Here is a 21278-nt window from a genome sequence, read left to right as displayed (position 1 = left end):
CTATTTAGTCATGCCTGATAAATCTGTTTCTTGTTCAGTGCCTATAACAAGATCTCATTTTGTTTCATTGTACCAGGTGGATAGTTCAGAGACTATGACTGATTCTGACACAGACAGTAAAGGCCTTCGAGAATTCCATTCTATTGGGGTGCAGGTTGAAGATAATAAACGGTAAGCCAGCAATTTTATCTCATTAGATAGTTATTTATTTTATCCCTTGTGGGTCCAGAGGATCAAACATCAAGGAAGAAAACAATTTGGTCTATTAAAATAGTTTCAAGTTAGTCCCAACTTCCTTGCTTTTTTTTTCCATAACCCTGCAATTATATATTTTAGTAATTTATTGTTGAAACTGTTTCTAATCTGTCGTGCAAGGTGAGAGGTGAAAATATGCTTGTAATTCAGTTTCATAAATCATATCTTCTGCATCAGACTGAATGTAAGATACTGCAATAGAAATTATTATGCAGTATTGAATCTTCTCAGTGATAGTTGATGGGCAACTATTGACTTTTCTATTTGGTAACAGCACGCTACAACCCTGCAGTATTTTGGGTCATTGTGGCAAATACTTCCACACAAAGATCTTTTGGTGAATTCATCAATCTCACATTCAAAGGCGTGCCGGGTGTTACTTTATTGTAAATTGAACTTGTTACTCAGAATCCTTTCAAGAGTCCCTCTTAGGAATGCAGGGTCAGAAAAGTGCTTTTGCTATTGAAGAATGATTTGTGATGGTAATAATGACGGTCACTGGAAGCTCATTCCAGTTCAGAGACTTGCTTTATTCCTGTTCCAGATGGCTAATCAGTTTTCCACTGCTTCTTCTGAGGGCGATGACTTGTGTATCATGGTACATGCTTCCACAGATGTCAGCTTCCAGTTCCAGGATAACGTGCATCCCTGTGAGCAAGAGAGCAAGTGTTGGCAGCCTATTACAGCCAAACTCGATCTTGTCCTCACCCAGTGGTTGTGTATGTGCAAGAAGCCATTGTGAATCAGTGGCTAGCAGCCAGATACAGTGGCTGATTTTTCCACTGCCTAACTCAGGATACTGAAGCAAACTGTAGTGCCCACCTGTAATCCTATAATCCATAACCAGGCTAATGCCAACTCATCCAATACAGAATGTGCTTCCAGCTTGATCAGACAATAAGACATAGGAGCAGAATTAGGCCATGAAGCCTATTAAGTCTGCCCTGCCATTTAGTCATGGCTGACTTATTATCCTTCTACACCCCATGCCTTCTACCCATAACCTTTGACATCCTCAATCAAGAACCTATCAGCCTCTGCTTTAAATATACAGTTGAATTTAATATACCATTAAATTTGCTATTGCAAAGATTTGGCTTCTGTGGTAATGAATTCCACAGTTTCGCCACCCTCTGGCTAAAGAAATTCCTCCTCGTCTCTGCTCCAAATGGACTTCCTTGTATCCTGAGGTTGTTCCCCTCTGGTCCTAAACTCACCCACTACTGGGTACATCCTTTCCACCTTCACTGTATCTAGGCCTTTCAATATTCAATAGGTTTCTCTGAGGTCCGTTCTCGTTCTTCTACACTTCAGCAGCATCAGACGCTCCTCATACGCTAACGCTTCCATTCTCACGATCATTCTTGCGAACCTCACCTGGACCCTCTTCAGTGCCATCACATCTTAGATGTGCAGCTCTAAAATTGCTCGTGAAAGTCCAAATGTGCTTCAGTACTCTAAGGCGATCAATGTGCTTCAGTAATGCTTTCATTCATTAGGAAATCGGGGGTAATAGTGAACCATTATAATTAAACCTTGCAGGTCAGAGCATTGATAGACACAGTTCAAAGAAGGAATATTTGACCTTCTGAGTAGATAGAATGACAACTCTAATAGTTTGGACCAGTGTTAATATTTTCAATTCATGGATACAGTGGCGTTAATGTGAAGTAGATCAGCTCACCTACCAACCGACTGATCCATCCATAGCATTCAATGCTTCTTTCGCCCAGAGGTAATTCGCCAGTCAGGCCAGGATGGAACTTGGCAGGGCCTAGCAGAAGTCCAGTTCCCAAAGTTGCATTTACTAGATAATTAGTGTCTTCCCTCAGCAAACCATTTTTAGGTCCAGCTGTGAAATAAACCATCTGTGCTGAAGATAAATTGATTGCATTCTTCAAATCTCCACAAGCACAGTTGCTCCATGCTCAATCAAGGTCTGCATTGTGCTGATTATGGCAAAATATTCCAGAAGAACATCATCAACGTAATCTTTCATCCCAGATAGAGGAAAATTTTAGAAATGAAATTCCATTTTTACGTGTAAACTACCAATGCTCAGCATATCTCCTCCGTCTGTTCTGCGTGCCAGCAGGCATTCTCAGTTTCTCCAGCTGCCTGTCCGGTGTGAAGTTGTGGACAAGCGGAAGCTCCTCTCTGTTGAATGTCAGCAAAATTGTATCACTTTTGCATTCACTTGTGCTGCTGGAGTGTAGACCTCAGTAATCTCGCCCGCACTCTTGTCGGGATGGTCAGCTGAAAAACTCGTTTCCTTTGCACCTGCTTGCTTTCTCCTCCGTCAGTATTTGTTCCCGCCGCAGTCAAATCTTTGTTACCTGGTGGTGGGAGTGGGGGCCCCATTATCAAGATCCCCCACCACCCTGGAGATGCTCTCTTCTCACTGCTACCATTAGAAAGAAGGTACAAGAGCCTCAGGGCTCACACAACCAAGTTCAGGAACAATTACTACCCCTCAACCATCAAGCTCTTAAACCAAAGGGGATAACTTCACTCAACTTCACTTGCCCCATCATTGAAATATTCCCACAGCCAGTAAACTCCCTTTCAAGGGCTCTTCATCTCATGTTCTCAATATTTATTTATTATTATGATTTCTTCTTTTAATATTTGCACAGTTTGTTGTCTTCTGCACTCTTGGTTGAATTCCCTTGTTGAGCAGTCTTTCATTGATTCTGTTATCGTTATTATTCTATAGATTTATTGAGTGAACCAGCAAGAAAATGAATCTCAGGGTTATATATAGAGACGTATATGTACTTTGAGAATAAAATTTATTTTCAACTTTAGTTTAATTCCCCATTGTTCACCCTCCATTCCTCCAATTCTGCATTTGTCCATGACCTTGGGTTGGAAACCCTTGTTCCAGACAGTGAATTCAATAGCCTATTTTTCCAACGTTATTAATGATGAAACCTGTGCTGCAGGACAAAAGCTTTTGACGCATTTTATCCAGTTTTAAAAAGTGCAAAAGCTGTCAACCATGTTCATCTCATGTCAGAAGTTCCTAGGGAGACCAAAGCATAACCAATCTTGTGAGGTTATTTTAATAATCAACTAGAAAAGTATGGTTTAATTCAAATTCAAGTACCATTCAACCATACATGAATACCGCCAAATGAAACAGTGTTCCTCTGGGACCAAGGTACAAAATACAGTACCAACAGTCATACACAGCACAAGACACATATAGCACATATAAGATAGCAAGTAAATACACAGTCACGCAAAACAAAATCATATTGTCCAAATCCCTGAATGTCATGTCCTGTAAATTGTTGGAGCATGGCTCTTGTTGGCAAGAACAAGCAGTACAGCCATTCATTCAGATTTTTGAAAGTTAAATGATGCCTGATAAATTGAAGAATTGGTCACAGCAGTCGATTTAGTGTGCATTAACTTTCAAAAGAATGTGGATAAGTTGGTTTTACTTATGTATTTTTAAAAATTTTCTTCCTTTGCTTTTAAGAGTTACTATTTTAAACAATATGTGAACATAGCTTATAAAAGGCACCAAGATAAGCTATAATTCAAAAGGTAATAGGTAGGTAGATTCATCAGAGACTACAAACTGTAATTAATCAGTATTACTCCTCAGTAACTGATCAACATGTCATAGCCCTGGTGTTTATGGGTTATGGATACAGGCCATTCAATACGGACTTCCATCTTCATCTTCCCTCTTTCCTTCCTTCTCCACAATCTCCCCTGTCCTTCCTTGTCTCTGCCTCCATCTGGAAAAAGAGACAGATTTCAAACTTTAGCAGCAGTCCAAGTCAGTTGTGTATGGGTCGGGATGGTTTTGGGCAGTGTTTGATAGAGCTGGGTCTTGATGTTGGTAAGCCTTGTGTCTCACTGGGAAGAATTCCTCAAGTAAACTGGCTGTACAGCTAGTTGCAGAATCCTGGTGATCTGGGGCTTATTTCCTCTGGTTTGGTTGACCAGCTTGAGGAAATCATAAGAGAAATAGAGCTTCCCATTTCTGCTTCCAAGGATGTCCCTTGGGTCAAAGGTGACTTGCTTCCACTCTAGTTCTGTGAGTTCTGAGGTGACTGCTAAAACCTGTAGATACTACCACAGGTAAGCCAGGTGAATCTTGGCAGGGCAGATGAGTGAGAAGTCTGGGAGATGGTTCACTACTCTGTAATTTTTCCTGGGCTCCAATATAACGCTGCAAAAGGAACTCAAAGCGGCCCCTAATACTCCTCTTCCATTTTCAGTGGAATTGTGCCACAAATTCCCATGAATTGGTGAAGCTGTTACACTTTCTCAGAGAACTTCTTTGAATCTTTTCCTTGCTCCATTGTGTCTTCCTTTAGCCTCGAGCAGAGATTCTCAGCCTTTCTTTATGCCATGGATCCCTACTATTAACTGAGAGGTCCAAGGATGCCAGGTTGGGGACCTCTGGCCTAGATGGAGCATGGGGCAGAGTGTGTTGGGAACCTAGTGTCAGGCAGCTGAGCAAAGTGGCCTGCCTAAGACCTATGCAAGTGTAAATAAGACCTCAGTGCTGTGTGGCTGGAAGATCAGTCCTGACCTTTCATGGTCTCATCTCACTAATAAGGACAAGACAGTTGCCTAAAGCATGGGAGCAGAGCCTGTCCGTGTCCTCAAGGCTGTAACCTAACGTGTCGGGCAGTAGTACCTTTGGAAAAGAGGACCGTATAAGCAGGTGAGAAGATGCCAGTGAGGAATTGTGCTTTACGAGCTGCTTCATCAGTTTTTCTTAATTTCAGACATGCCAGGTTTAAGCGTTCGAACAGTGTGACAACAAGTGTTCAGGCTGATCTTGAATTGGAAGGCATCCCTGGGGTGTGCGTGAGCACAGAGGACAAGGGCTTCCAGTTCAGCCAGCCGTTCGAGCGGCATTCCTCGGAGCCAGAGCAGTCCAACGAGTACACATCATTCAGAACTGTTCACACGCAAGGACAGTGGGCGTACAGGGATGATTACCGGATGCGGTATGACGGTGCCGACGCCCAGCGCCAGGACCACTGGGGAGAATCCAGCATTCACAACCACCCAGATCCGGGCAGAGTGTCTCCGTGCCACAGAGATGGTGACTGGTTTATCAAGCTCCTGCAGGCCGAGGTAGAGCGACTGGAAGGCTGGTGTCAGCAGATGGAGAGGGAAGCTGAAGAGAATGACTTACCTGAGGAGGGTAAGTCCAGTTCACGTTTTCAGATCATCTTTACTAGGAAAATGTGTTGTGTTAATGATCACTTGTTTCAAATGCCTTATGAGTCGAGGTCATACTTTCCCAGCGTAACCCAGTTCTTATTATGTGCTCCTTTGCTTCCCCCCCACCCCCCAACATCTCGTGGTTTTGGGCAGGGTGAGGGTGCACAAAGCATCACATATTGAAAGGGGAGAGGGCCTTTTCCCAAGCACCATCATAAATTTGGGTGCTATCCTTTTTCTGAGTTTAATACTGCTGCTATTTTCATTGGGTTTAGAATTGTATGAAGCAATCTCACTATATTTTCTGGCATTTCCACGTTAGTCTGTCCAGTTGCTTTTTTTGATTCTCGTCGTTGTACATCATCTGATGACAATCGATTTGAGCAAACAATCATTTTCTGGCATCTGACCAGCTGACTTTATGGGCTCTCACTAGGAGGTACAAAGGAATTGGTTGTGGTTGTTTATCCTTGTAGCTTGCTGCTCTCCTTTCTGCCTAACAGCATGGCTAAAACTTTGTGATTTCGTGAATGTCTGACAAAAAAAAAATTAACTAGGGTCAAACTCACACTGAAATTTAACCACTAGAGCTTCTTGATAGGAACTTTGTTCCAAATGACCAGACAGTAATGCTAATCCATGTTGTATGATAAAGCTTCCCAAACTTATTGTAAACCCTCTGAGCCCGGGGAGCATCTTGAGTGTGTGCAATCTTCTCTCTCTGATTATTGAGTGTGAAAATTAAATTATCAATGTATAAGTTATTGTGACAATTTAGTCGAGAAAGTAGAGTATTCTTGTACATTGAGCTGATAAATTTAATATAATATTTTCTACTCTCCCCTTCTCTGTTTCTACTGAAGGAACATTTTCTCCCATATTGTTTTGTGAGTATCATGTCACTTAATCGCAATGCACAAAGACCAAAGTTCATGCGTAAGTCTTGGATGGAACACTGCTAGGCTGCTTGACTGAAGGGTCTGTCAATACTGTCCTCTCATCAGGATGACTGATGACCAGTGCCAAACACTTTGATCTCTTCCTACAGTAAGCTCAATTGTCTCTCCGAGCAACGTCAGCCAATTGCTCACAGATTGAGAGTCAAACATAACTTGATTCTTTTATTTAAATGATTCAGCTGTTCTCTTTACTAAAATCAACAAAGGCATCAGAGAACCTAGACATTTTATGTTAATGGAAGTTATCATTTGGGAGTATTGCAAGCATGCCTGAGCATCTGGTGAAGAATTTAACCAGTTTATTATATTCCTGGAATTATCCAAAGCTAATAAAAAAAAACAGAATGCAGATTTATGATATTCATGTTGGTATTAACATTCAACTTCAATTTTTACTGGACATCACAGAATCAAGAAGCATGGAGCCCATTCTGCTAACATCATCCATCCAAAGTAGCTTTCTAATTCTCTTTCCTACTTTTTCCCCATAACTGTGCTAACTAGTTTATATGCAATTTATTTTCAATGCCTGCTACTGAATCCACTGCCTTTACTCCTTCAACAATATGTTCCAAGTTGCTGCAAAGAGAATCTGTCCCATCAGTTGTTAACCTTGGTCTGCTCTTAGATCTTTACAATTCATTCCACTATTGCCAAGCTACCTCTCATTCTCTATCCCTAACAACTCATAGAGACAACTGGCAAGATTATTATTCAACATTGCTCCCCTCTATTCATGTAACTGCAGAGCTGTGTGACATGATTCCTGATGCTACACAAAGGAGACCTTGGTGGAAGTCGAAGAGTCAACTGTCTGATCTCTTTTACTCTCTGTCTCTCTCGGTGATGGAGATCAATTTAGTTCAGGGAGAGGTCTAAATAGCTAATTCATTTATGAACAAACATCGACCATTCACTGTTTTCTGGTGCACCAATTGTATTTCGAAGCTAACACACCGTTCCCTTGTGTTTTAGTGCTCGAAAAGATCCGCAGTGCAGTGGGCAGCGCCCAGCTTCTCATGTCACAGAAGTTCCAGCAGTTTTATCGACTTTGCCAGCAGAATATGGTAAATTGCAGGGGCGGGGAGGGATGGGGTGCCTCCATTTGCTTTGAGAGGGAAGGGAAATTGATCTTGAATTCGGTTTTTCAGTTGTTCTTCCAAAGAGTGACCCTTCCTGTCATCTCCGAAACACATTTCAAAGAAGTTAACTGCCATGTATTTTTATTTTAATGTTTCAAATTAATTTTTTTTTAAGTTTAAAGATTAGGTTGATAGCTTCCTGATTAGTAGGGCTGTCAAAGCTTAAAGGAAAAGGCAGGAAAATGGAGTTGAGAGGGATAATAAATCAGCCATGATGGAATGGCGGAGCAGATTCGACAGGCTGAATGGCCTAATTCTGCTCCTATGGTCTTATGGTCTTTTTAAGTTCTGAAGGAGACACTTTGCTTTGATTTAATGTTGCGGGATTTTTAACATCCAGGTGTGAGAGTACTTGGCTTTTTACTGACTTCACCGAGCTAGCTGGTTACGATGCACATGTTAACACCAATCAGACTTCAAACCTGCCCCATGCCCTAAACTATGAGCAACAGTTGAGGCATTTATTGCAAAGACAAACGCCATGTTGTAGAGGCTCCATTTTCACCTGTAGCTTTCTGTCTGCAGAGCTCGTTGCTCATTCTGTTGAGATAACTCTGAAACGCATACTGATGCTGAAATTCATAACCAGAGTGATTAATATCTTGCCTCACGGTTTTACACCAGAAATTAAAACAGTCGACCTTCGTCGACACATTGAAGAGATAAGTGAATCCAAGTTTGTCTTCTTCCTCCACTTCATTTTAAATAACAAATATTTGAAATTAAATAAACTGTGTATTTAGATAAATTTATTGCTTTTTGAAATTTTTATTTCGTGGTACCAAATTAAATAATTTTTGGAAAAGAACTTAAACTGTTTTGGAAGCGTCTGATCATCAGAAATATTTCGAGAGAGTAGAAAGGTCTTCTGAGATACAGAATCATCAGTGATTTTCTGGGATAAGTCGCAGGTTCTGCCACCTGAGACCTGTCCACTGGCTGTGGACTGCTCCACCTAGTGGTACGGTGACACCAGTGAAGCTTCTGACACACTGCCAGAAGGTTTGGTTCCTCCTGTGAACAGATATGCGCATTGAGAATAACATTGTATGCATTAACTCATATATCCATACACTCATTGGCTCATCTCAACCATAAAGCAGTGCCACTTGAATGCACCTGCATCCAGTGCTAGATAGCATTGATCCCAGCAGGAGTTGTTGTACAATCACCCTGTCAGTTTCCTTTTCCTACTGATTTCTCTCAAAGTTCAAGGTCAATTTTACCGTTTAGAGTACATGTATATAAACAGCCCTGAGAATCATTTTCCTGCGAGCATACTCAACAAATCTATAAAATTGTAACTATAACAAGATCAGTGAAAACTCTAGTAGAGTGCAGAAGGGAACGAACTGTGCAAGTGCAAATACAAATAAATAGCAATAAATAACAAGAACATGAGATAAAGAGTCCTTAAAGTGAGATCATTGGTTGCAGGAACATCTCACTGATGGGGCAAGTGAGTGTAGTCGTCCCCTTTTCTTCAAGAGCCTGATGGTTGTGGGGTAGTAACTGCTCTTGAACCTGGTGGTGTGAGTCCTGAGGCTCCTGTACCTACTCCCTGATGGCAGCAGCGAGGAAAGAGCACGAGCTGAGTGGTGGGGATCAATCTCTGTGATATTCCATGGGAATGTGATTTACAGAACCACACAGTATTGAAATAGGGATGTTGGCCAATCACGTCCATACTGACTGACTGGCACCCATCGATACTCATCCTGTTTTACTATTTCAGCCAGTCCCTACCCCATCCCCCAGCCAGATTCTCTCACTCTACAAACGTTAAACTGACCAGTCCAAACGTCATTGGGATATGGGAGGAACTGTGAGAAAGTACAAACTCCACTCTGAGCAGCACCAGGGATCAGGACTGAACCCAGGTCCCAGGAACTGTCAGGCTGCAACCTTCTAGGTGCACTACTCTGCTGTCTGTGCGCTCACCAGCTCACCTCAGACACAGCAGAACCTACATTTGTCTTTACAGTACATGCTGAATCGTTGCCTTCGGGCATTTGCATATGCTAAAGTAAGGATTTCTTTTTTGTTAAATCCCATCTGCTTGTCTATCCTCACAACCCCAGGTGTCTCTTACCCACCTTCGTGTACTTACTGCCTCCTACGCCGCTGCCGTTGAGGGCAGCAACATAGGCCCTCCATCCCTGTCTGTAAAGCCTCTTCCTTAACAATTGTTTTCTGACCAGTCAGGGTTGTTAGCCTTGAGCTGAACCCCCAAACCTGGACCACTCTTAGTCAGGCTTTGACATGGGTGACCCTGCCAAGAGTCAAAGCACAAGCATGTTGACCGCAGCCAACATTACTCTCCGGGTTTAGATGTTGCATCTAAAACATCTAGATACAAAAACATCTATTGCCACTGGGACACTCAACCACCAGTGCTTCTACCTGTAAGCTTTTGATCATTTTCTCTGTTGCTTCTTTTGTGTTCTCAGGACCCGAATGCTTTCCCTTTGCCAACCTCCCAGGACCTAGCAGGGTTCTGGGACCTCTTACAACTGTCAGTCGAGGATGTGACATTGAAATTTGATGAGCTTCTGCAGATAAAGGCCAATAACTGGAAATTGGTGGAAACTTCAGATAGAAAGGTAAGTCTTGTGTGCTCTGGGAATGACACCCATCTGCTCATGTTGATTAGGTGTACCGAACTTTAATAAGGACACATGCTCTTGAGGACTTTTCAAGCCGCAGTAAGAAAATAAAATCCAACATGTACTTACTAAATTCACATCATGGTTTCAGGGCAGATTTTGATTAAAGTTTGCATAAATTCTTTATTCCAAGGATGAGAGATAATGATGCATAGCAAGCAAAATGAAAAAGAACATAAATTTCTTATGGGGTATTCTAGGCACATAATCCATTACTTAGACATAAATTTCTACCGCATAAGGCAATTTCTCTTTGCTAATAATATCACAAAATGAGGAAAAAGTTTCAAAACTTTTTAAACAGAAATTGCCATAGACACCAACAATGTTTGATAGAAATATCTGCTTGTATGGTAGAACATCAGGAAGATCAATCGTGTTTGTCGGAGCTTTTCTTGCCTGTTGTTGTTGGTAGGGCAACAGTCCAGGAGGAGAGCATAGAAGTTTAGAGATAGTTGCATGGGGGAAGACTTGAGGAGCAAGACTTTGAGGTTGGAGCCAGCGGATTGTTCGAGGTAGCCAGAAATGAAATGCAGAGGGAAGCGCCTTTTTTACCTTTCATGAATGATAACTGTTGATAGAGAAGAGGGAATGAGGGGCAAGAATGAGTCCAGTGATGGAGGAATGAAGGGTGTGTGCAGGTCGTAATGCAGGGAAAGATCACCACGGCAACGGTGGGGGGGTTAAGGGTGAAAGGCAAAATATTTAACCTCCTTCACTCAGAGAGTGGAGAGTGAGCTGCCAGCAGAAGTGGCAAAATTGGGTTCAATGCCAACATTTAAGGAAAATTTGGATGGGAGAGGTGTGGAGGATTATGGTCTGGGTGCAGGTGGATAGGGTGAGGTAGATTAATAGTTTGGCACAGACTAGTTGGGCCAAAGGACCTGGTTCTGTGCTGTAATGTTCAATGCCTCTTTGACTGTAAGTCAAAGGGACATCAAGTAATATGGGAGTCAGCTTGGGTGGCCATTGTGTGCCGATGGGCTCAGAGAGAATGGTGATGGCTGGGTTTTGGTAACAGTGTCTTTCATTTAATGCATTTTGACCTTCTCACTTTAAGAAGGCATCTTTATCATTCTCATCATATCAAAGTTCAAGGTACATTTATTCTCAGCTCTCAGGTTTGTCTTCTCCAGGCAGCGATTCTGCACAGAAAACCATGGAGGCCATTCAAAGAAAAGCATCAACCTCGCCACGTGCAAACAAAAACCAAATTGTGCAGATGGCAGGAACATCAAAAACCAAACTAGCCGTGCAAAATAAACCCAAATAACTCACACAAGCAGCAACAAGTATATCTATACCCCCCAATGCGCAAAAAACAAATCGTGCATATGGTAACAAGAACATTAACCCCCCCCCCACCACCACCACCACCACACACACAAAACAAATTGTGCAAACAGCAATGTGAACATCAAACCCCCAAACCACACCTCATGCAAAATAAACAGCCAACTCGGGCAAACGGCAACAAGAAAGAACAGGCGAAAGCACTGCATATAAAACACAAAACTGAAAGTGTCCAAGGGACCCACAGTCCAGTCCATAAATCACACAGCCAGAACTTCGGTGTCACCCTCCAACAGGATCGCGGGGGAGAGAGATTCCCCCGGACACGGGTGCCTTCCCCCACCCCGGGAGCAGAAAGTGAGAGAGCCGTCGCACACAGACACCCTCCTCCGGCAGCAGCGAGGCGGGAGGCTGGCAGATGGTGCTGAACACTCCCTCACCTTCGCACTCTCCTCAGTGTTTCACTCTTCCTCGATGCTGTCGTCTGTGCTCGCAAGCCCCAGGAAATCGGTTCAGTGCGAGAAACCGGCGCAGTATAGCACCTCGAACAGTCGATACCTGAACACAAGACCGAAGGGACTTAATGCCCCCCGGTACTACACCCTACTCCCCCTGCAGATCTTACCCTTCCTCCCAGTTCTGTTGTCCTGTTGCACCCTTGCCGACCCCTCCTCTCACTCCGCCTCTTAACTCTCCTCCTACATTAGCTAGCTCGCACTCGTCTCCACCAATACTTAGACCCCCTCCTCCTTCCCCTCTAACCCTTATTCTTGTGCATTTACCCACCCACTTCTTCTGCCACCTCCCACGATGACCACAAGACATCCCATTTCTCCAAAACTATTTAGTTTCTCCTTCCACCCTCATGCCCGCTTCTTTCCACCCACTTCTCATTCCTCAGCCTCATCACCCTGCCCATCTCCTCTGCCAGATTCCTCACTTATTTCAAACCTATCATCCCTAACAGGTGACGGGATGGAGATGTGCCTCGATTGAAGGAGGTGTAAGGCGCTCCTTCCCTCTGCCAGCCTGCAGGTCACCCTTGGGCAAGGTGTAGCACCTGCTTAGCCACCGATCAGGATGACATAAAGCCATGGGAGCAGGAGGTGGATGGTCTCATGAGCAGCTGGTGCATATCACAAGTCCTGGTTATGTGACCACTGACGCCAGGCAGACAATCTCTGAAAGATGCTGATGAGGGCTGGAGTCACCCATGTTGTACAGACACTGCCCAGAGCCCAGAAGGCAAGTGGCAAACCACTTCTGTGGAAAGAATTGCCAAAAACAATTGTGGTCATGGATAGAGAGATGAAAAAGAAAAGAAAGTCAGATGGAAAGATCATGATCGCCCACGTCATACGACACTGCACATAATGACAGTCATCATCATTAAAACCCCTGTTCTGTGCACTTCTCTATTTATCAGCCATAAGGAGTTAAATGGAGTCAATGTTCCCGCCCCCCCCTCAAAAAATCATCTGACAATATGTAAATATGAGGTGTATTATGTTCTACACCTATACCAACACACAATCACGCTCATGTCTCTGTGCACACTTCTTGTTCTAATTCTTCCAACGATTTCCACCTCTCGCGTTGTGTTTTAATGCTCTGTAATAGCTTTTCCCTTTTAGCACCACTGTCATCTTTTCCACACTAACCTGTGTATCGCTCTATCATGTGGCGATAAAGGAAGCAGCCATTGTTTACAAAGTGCCCAGCTGTGAATCTCTGCAGTTAATCATAAAGATAAACGGCTAGAAGACTCTTCGACAGAGAGGAATTTCTTTAACTGGAGAATAGAGAATCTATGGAGTGATAGATTCTTTATTAGTCAGGGCATGAAGGGATACGGGGAGAAGGCCGGTGATTGGGGCTGAGAGGGAAAATCGATCAGCCATGATGTAATGGTGGAGCAGACTCGATGGGTTAAGCATGAATGTGCAGAAACTGGAAAGATATGGACATTGTGTAGACAGAAGGGATTAGCTTAGTTGTGTATATGGTTACTAATTTAATTAGTTTGACACAATATTGTGGGCTGAAGGCTTGTTCCTCCAATGTACTGTTTAATGTCCAAATATTGGAGTGATGAACACAGTCGTTCCTTTGTTTGTTATGTGCCATCTCATATGACGTGGCCAATCATGGCCTTTCCACGACCATGATTGTTCTTTGAAATTTTTTTCTACAGAAGTGGTTTCCCATTGCCTTCTTCTGGGCAGTATCTTTACAAGACGGGTGACCCCAGCCATTATCAATACTCAACAGAGATTGTCTGCCTGGCGTCAGTGGCCGCATAATCAGGACTTGTGATACGCACCAGCTGCTCGTACGACCATCCGCCGCTTGCTCCTATAGCTTCACGTGACCTTGATCAGAGGGGGCTAAGCAGGTGCTACATCTTGCCCAAGGTTGACCTGCAGGCTGGTGGAGGGAAGAAGCATCTTTCATCTCTTAGGTAGAAATGTCGCTGCCCAAGATGAACATGCTACCCAAAAATAACGTTATCCTGCAGCATGCGAAGTGTATGGTGATGCTCTTCCTGTGCTCTCCATTGACACCCATGGCTGTGGCTTCTGTCTCATGTTACCTGGCATTGGGAGCTGACTGGGTCAACAGATTCTCCTGTTCACCTCTGACAGGACCAAAACCATCTCCCTTTGGTTGCTACAGATATCACCAGCTCCATTTACCCCAGAAGTACAGGTGCTAAAAGGTTTGTTCAGACAGGAGCTAAGATCTCTCCACATCAAGTCTATCAGAAAGCCACCTTGGTTCTCTCTGATGAACCTGCCACTGAAATAATAATCATCACTTTTGTCTTCTGGTAGCAAGAATCTTCTGTTGCTTTCATTGCTCTTTCAGGGAGTATTACCTGCCCTTTGGTAAACCCAGGGCATAACAATCTTCGGCACACTATGCATATTTAACTGGTCTTTAATTGTGAGTGTGGGAAGGAAGGGTCAGGAACTGCAGCTGGTGAACTCAAGTTGATTAGCATGAATTAACGCAGGAGAGGGAACTCAGGGTGGAGATTGTATTCATGTAATTCATGATTCAAAATCTTTTTGTTCGATAGGATGAACTGAAGATGCCCCCTCCTATACCAAAGAAACCACCGAAGGCAAGGTTATCCCAGGCACGGGAGAAGTCATTGGAACTTGCTGACAAGCAGAGGCAAGAAGCACGGAAACGGCTCATGGCTGCCAAGAGGGCAGCCTCATATCGGCAAAACTCTGCCACGGAGAGCGCGGATAGCATCGAGATCTACATCCCTGAGGCTCAAACCAGGCTTTGAAATCACACCCCGCCATTTGGAAGGAGCCTGTCTTTAACTTCAACTTCACTTCTCATACTCAAGGGAAGATGAAACCAGACTATGGGCATAATTTGAATCCGGCTGTCTGGTCTCAGCTCTAGCAAGCATTAACATTCCCCTTGTGTTCCTTTATGTTGTCACGGTGGACCAATTATATTTTCAGTTTTTAAATGAAGCTGCAGTCTAATATATTTTGTGCACATGTTCTTTATAATGCATCTGAGCATAAAGAAAAGTTACAAAGTAAGTTTGGGGCATACCCAGGAAGCATGATGTTGTAAACGTCCCACGTTCATTTTTTTTAACTTTTGTTTCAATAGGAAATTACACTTCACCAGGACATAACACCCGGTGAAGTTTCATCACTCACCTTCAGTGTAATTAACTTTCCATTCTGGGACTTGTCAGAGGTGTATTCTTAATGTAATACATCTCATAAAAACATTTTGACTGTAGCTGAATTTGTCTTAGGGATTAGGTTTTTTTTTAAAAAAGAGATGTCATACTTACACACAAAACTGTGAAAAGTCCAATGACCAAAATCCAAATTTGCAAACGGAATGGTTTGGAAAGTGCTGAGTTTCAGTTATTCTACCACTCAGCAACTCCTAGTTGTTCATCCAAGTAAAGGTTTTCATTCGAGGACTGGGTGGCATGATCGATGGAAAATTTATCCTTTTACTTTTGTGACCTGGGTCTGAATCTAGCTCAAGTGGACTGGATTCACCTCAGCAACACTGTTTTTTTTTCTAAATGTGACTTTGGTGGTAGAAGATACATGAGCAGGTGACAGAGTTGCCAAAAGCAGACAGTTCTTCTCTGCCGCTCTGTTCGTGGCCCCGAGGGATAGGCTGAACGTAGTTCTCAGTAAGCATGAGTCCACAGCACAAAACCTTGCCCATACCTTGGCGCTCACTGCTGCTGAATTGGTAGGCTAAGCTAATGTGGAAAGCAATATAATGCCAGGGCCAAGGGCAAGTGCTTCAGGGGCCCCATAAGCTCGTTGGGACAATGTAGAGGAAGCTTTGCTGTCCATCTGCCTGTGGGTATATTTGACCTGGGAGAGCTTGGTACTGACAGCGGGTGAGAACAAAGAGGGAACATGTTCCCTCTGCAACACTGTTAGTTCTCACTTGAGCACAATATTATACTGAAAAATGTAATTTAAAAAAAAATTACCATCCCCAAATTTTCTGGTGATATCTGATTTACCCTAGGCAATGGCCCTTAAGAATTAAGACTGGAGAGGTAATGTTAAGAGCTGTAATATATAAAGGGGAAAGGATGCACCAAAAGCTGTAACGGAAGCAATGGAACATGTTAGAAACAGGGAGAATGGATTGAATTTTACAGTCAATGTGTCCAGGCTGCTGCTGTGACAATTTATTCATGGGGACAAATATTAGGCCCGTTTGCACATGGAAGAAATGGGAAATGGTTGTATTTGCATGTTAAGGTAATTCTGATATGCTGGGATGCATTGATTGAGAAAAGTGTGTATATGCAGTTGGCCGCATAATGGCCAAAATCATTTGGGCTAAATTTCAAAGGAATGAATGCACATCGTTTTGAAATTTCACACTACCAAGTGGCATATGATATTAAACAGCATGGTTAGCAGGGTCCCTAATGCAATGTAAACACAATTCCTGTGAAGGGAATCATGGGAGGAGCAGCCAGCAGAAGGATCATAGAGGTCCTAATTGCCAAGACTGCTGCAGGTTTGAATAGGTGATATTCTGCCTGGTGATAATGACTGGGCAACTATTCTTACTGACAAAACCGATTTATATTAAAATCTTTCAGAGAACAGTGCAGTCCTTGTCTGTATTGGAAACCTTCGGCTAATTCTTCTCTGACTTTTATATCTGTACATCTGAAGCTGACAAGTGACTTGAGGCGAGTAGTGTTGACAACTGCCTTCTATATATAAAAAGTTTTCTGCTGGTAGAGAATCATCAGTGGTTCTTCACATACATTCACTGTATAGGTAGCTCTGAAGGACCTTCCTGCAGATTTTGTACAATATAATAAGGTACAACCAATGTACCTGCATATGTTATAAACTAGTTCTGATCAACACTGCTTAATAAAAGATTTATAAACAGAATGCACTGGAAATACTCAGTGGGGCAAGTAGTACTTGTGGTGAGCAAACCAGAGTTTTAGGGGTAGAAATTTGACCCTACTGAATGGGCTAAATGTGTAATATATCACCTTTAACTCTGCCTCTGAAATTAGATTCGTGAAGTCATAGTGTCATACAGCACGGAGAGAAGCCCTTCAGCCCACTGAGTCCATGCTAACTTTAGAACACTAGAAAGTTTTCGACAAGAACAGGCCATTCTGCCCAACAAAGCTTGTCAAATTCCTATTCACATTGTGTGTTGAAATAACTATTGAGTTTTAATTTGAAAGTCTCCTAGGTACTGCTCTCAACTACACAACTAGGTAGTTTGTTCCATGTGTCCACAACTTGCTGTGTAAAGAAATGCTTCCTGACATTGGTCTGAAATCTCAATATAAACAGTCTCCTCCGATGGCCCCACGTCCTCATCGTTGGACTAATTTTGAAGTTGCAGCTGACATCTACCTTACTTATTCCCTTAATGATTTTGAACACTTCTGTCATGTCTCCTCTCATTCTATGTATACTTAGCCTAAAAAGATGTAATTCTTTCAATCTTTTTTCACAGCTCATACCCTTCTCTGAACTCTCTCCAGTGCCTTCACATCCCTCACAAAATATGGAGACCAAATTTGTACACCGTACTCAAGGTGTGGCCTCACAAGCGCATTATACAGCTTAGGGAGAACATCTGTAGGCTTGAACTCCACCGATCACATTCTATAGCCCAACGTTCTGTTAGCCTTCCTATTCACTTCTGTGCATTGTCTAGATGTTAATAGTGATGAGTCTACCAGGACACAAAATCCTTCTCATACAGTGCACTTTCTAACTCAAGACCCCCCCTCCCATTGTATACTTATATGTAATATTTCTACTTGCTATATGTAGTATTTTACATTGACTTACATTAAACTTCATCTGCCATTTATCTGCCCACATCTGGATTCTGTTTAGATCTAACTCTATTGATGTTGCTGCCTGAATGTTATCAGCCCGTCCCCCTAATTTTATGTCATTTGCAAACTTTACTAGTTTATTTGTTATGTGCTTATCCAAGCCATTAACATAAATTAAAAACAGTAGTGGCCCCAAGACTGATCCCTGAGGAACCTCACTTTTAAGATAATCTAGATGTGAAAATGATCCTCTCATGATAACTTGTTGTTTTCTGGTTTTTGATCCAATTCTGCACCCAGTTGTACACCCTGAAGACCTACCTCCTGTAATTTGATTATTAACCTCTTGTGGGGAACGGTGTCAAAAATCTTCTGAAAGTCCAAGTAAATGATATCAAGAACTCTATTGTTATCATAAACTTTAGTTTCCTCTTCATAGAGCTCCAGCATATTAGTAAAGGATACTTTCTGCTTTCTGACCCTATGCTGGCTTTCCGTATATCGGCTGCTTTTCCATCTCATTCTTTATTAATGTTTCCATTATCTTACCTATGATACATATTAAGCTTACTGTTCTATAGTTACCAGGGTCAGTGCAGTCACCCTTCTTATACACTGGGACATGTTAACGCTTTTCCAGTCTTTAGGGATTTCACCAGTCTTCAATGACTTTTGAAAAACACACATTAGGGGTTTGTATATATAATCACAGACCTCTTTAAGTACCCTTGTATATATGTTGTCTGGCCCTGGAGATTTATTAAGTTTCAGCCTTTTCAGCTAAAGCAGGACCTCATTTTCTAAGATCTCTAAGTCACTTAAACCAACTTTGTTTTTCTCTACATTTACTGGCATATTGCTAACATCTTCACAGGTGAATACTTCAGCAAAACATGGGTTATGAGTATCTGCTATGTCCTCCTCTGCATAATTTGTCACCCCACTATTATTCCTAATACACTTAACTTCATCTGACTTTTCTTTTACAAAGTAAAGAAAAAACATCTCTTGGGGTCAATCTTAGCATGATCTACAATATCATTCTCAACCTGCCTTTTGGCAATCTGAATTTCACTCTTGAATATTGTTCATATTTTCATATGCCCTGCAGTTAACATTATTACTATTTTCTCTGTATTCCTGATATAGCTGTCTTTTCTTCAACAATGTTTATGTATATCTTTATTCATCAATGTCATTGATCTATTGTTTTTATTGCTTCTCTTGACCTTGGGTATGAACATTTCCTGCACTGCAGGTATTAACTTTTTAAATCGAGCCATTGTTCCTCAACTGACTCAATGTCAAGCAGTTCCTTCCAGTTTACCTTCAGAAGAAATTTGCCAAATCTGCACAAACTTTGCCTTTTTGAAAAAAATTCATTTTAATGGCTTTGTATTTTACTGATAGTCTCGAAATGTTTTGGGAGAGTCTAACAATGTTGTGATCGCTTGCTCCTAAAGGCTCCACAACTTCTGTACTCAAAATTCTATCCTGGTTGTTACAGAATATCAAATCCAGACCATCTAACAATCAACCATCATTTACATTAATCCCATTTTATTCTCCTTACATTCCCATTAGCCTTCCCTGGATTCTGTTATTCCAGGGGCAAGTTGCAGTCACCTACCAATCTGCACGTCTTTGGGATGTGGGAACAAGTGAGAGGAATCCCATGCAGTCATGGAAAACATGCAAATTCCACAGAGACAGCACTAGATATAAGAGCTGGAACTGTAAAGCAGTTTCACTGGCCGTGCCACTGTGCCATATCGAAGCCCTCTGGGACTTCGATGGAACCAAGTTTCAGAAGCAGAGTTCAATGACCATGCATCGCACATTTAGTGAGCTTCCATTCCAAGGTTTCAGATGCTGTATCATGACGTTCTAATGAAAGGTTGCTGATCAAAAACTTTAACTCTGCTTCTGCTACTACAGGTGTGACCTGACCTCCTTTATGTTTCCAGGATTGTTTGATTTTCTATCAGATTTCTAGCATCTGCGGTATTTTTGTTTAGGAATTGTGAGTTCTGTTTCATGTCTACACCAGTATTACCATAGGCTCCAAATTTGATTGGCATTCTGAAATTTGGCAGCCAGTCAATTGCAAAGAGACTTAAGCATTGAGTTGGGTACTCTATATTGAAGTTAACAAAAAAAAAGTCAGATCATCCGCATAGGATCTGCGATGAATGTTTATCAAAGTATTGTATTTGAACTTTCAGAAAGGAATGAGCTTGTCGGGCCCAATCACTTTCCTTTTTGCTCTGTACACTGCCAAACTACTGCATAGCATGACGGGACCTAGGGGAATCTCTTCAAAATATTGTTAAAGGGTTTCCCCAGACTTTGCCAAGCTATGTCAGTCAGTATATCTGCATTGTATAAAGCACATATGGAGTTGCCATTTTGATTTATGTTGGCTGACAGATCTTTGTGCTCCCATTGCATAAACTCAAGCTAGAATAGAAAACAGTTTTATGGAACTAAATGTTTAAACAATGTATTGCATCTAATCCATTTTTTTCAGTTTACTATAATCACTGTTGCCATTGGCATTGGCTTGGAAATGCACTTTGAGAGAAATAATCTTACCAAATATAAATTCTGTTCATAGCTTTTTGCTGCATAAAAAAAATTAAGGTTCCAGTCCGTAATATAATATACTAGCCTTTCAGGTGGTGAAGTTATCAAAGATTTCCTTTCTTTTCTTTTTCCAATATTTTTATTAAATTTCATATACACAAATACAGAATTCATAAGGATACTTATTATAAATCAAAATAAGATAGCACAAAATGCACTATTTATAAATCACCTTTCTGAACTAGTTTAAAAATCTTTGAATTGTTATTAAAATATAGATCTGGGCTATTATTATAAAACACTATATGGTAAAGTACTCTTTTTTTTCTCTTTTTTTTTTAACCAACCAGCTTTGTCTTGGTAGGGGGTGTAGATTTTTTTAATAATATAATTAACCATACTATAGTATTTCATCATTCAGTTTATTTTAATTGATTGATCATCAATATGGGATACCATGATTGTATCAGTGTGATTTATATATAGTGCATTTTGTGCTGTCTTGTTTTGATTTATGATAAGTATCCGTTTGAATTCTGTATTTGTGTATATGAAATTTAATAAAAATATTGGAAGAAGAAAGATTTCCTAAATGTTAAGGTAGGCAGAATATGATGATATCTAATGTAAAGGTTTTAATGTAGCAGCGGCCATTAACACCAGTCTTGTACTGTTTTCATCATCATACATGGGCAAGGAAGGTGTCTGCTGCATGCCACCAACTGCTCTCCCTCAGCTGATGAATCAGTACTCCTCCAAGCTGAATACTCCTTACAAGAACACTTCAGAAGGCTGCAGAATCTACACCAGGTGGGTAGGTGAGGAAGGG

General features: G+C 41.8%; 1 protein-coding gene across 6 annotated transcripts in view; it reads left to right on the top strand.

Annotated features, from left to right (window-relative positions):
* LOC140719550 (disks large-associated protein 2-like) overlaps positions 1 to 20513 on the top strand; it is a 700090-nt gene extending 679577 nt beyond the window's left edge. For all 6 annotated transcript variants that reach the window (XM_073034242.1, XM_073034241.1, XM_073034239.1 and 3 more), the window contains 5 exons: positions 77 to 171; positions 5010 to 5434; positions 7389 to 7480; positions 10006 to 10158; positions 14597 to 20513. In XM_073034242.1, the coding sequence (XP_072890343.1) occupies positions 77 to 171; positions 5010 to 5434; positions 7389 to 7480; positions 10006 to 10158; positions 14597 to 14815 (984 nt within the window). In that variant the 3' untranslated portion in view covers positions 14816 to 20513. The remainder of the gene's footprint in view (positions 1 to 76; positions 172 to 5009; positions 5435 to 7388; positions 7481 to 10005; positions 10159 to 14596) is intronic.
* The last annotated feature ends 765 nt before the right edge of the window (positions 20514 to 21278 follow it).

The sequence above is a fragment of the Hemitrygon akajei genome, chromosome 32 (assembly GCF_048418815.1).
Source record: "Hemitrygon akajei chromosome 32, sHemAka1.3, whole genome shotgun sequence".
In the NCBI taxonomy this organism is placed as follows: domain Eukaryota; kingdom Metazoa; phylum Chordata; class Chondrichthyes; order Myliobatiformes; family Dasyatidae; genus Hemitrygon; species Hemitrygon akajei.
The sequence above is the reverse complement of the archived record's forward strand: the minus strand, read 5'-3'. Positions and strand labels throughout refer to the sequence as shown.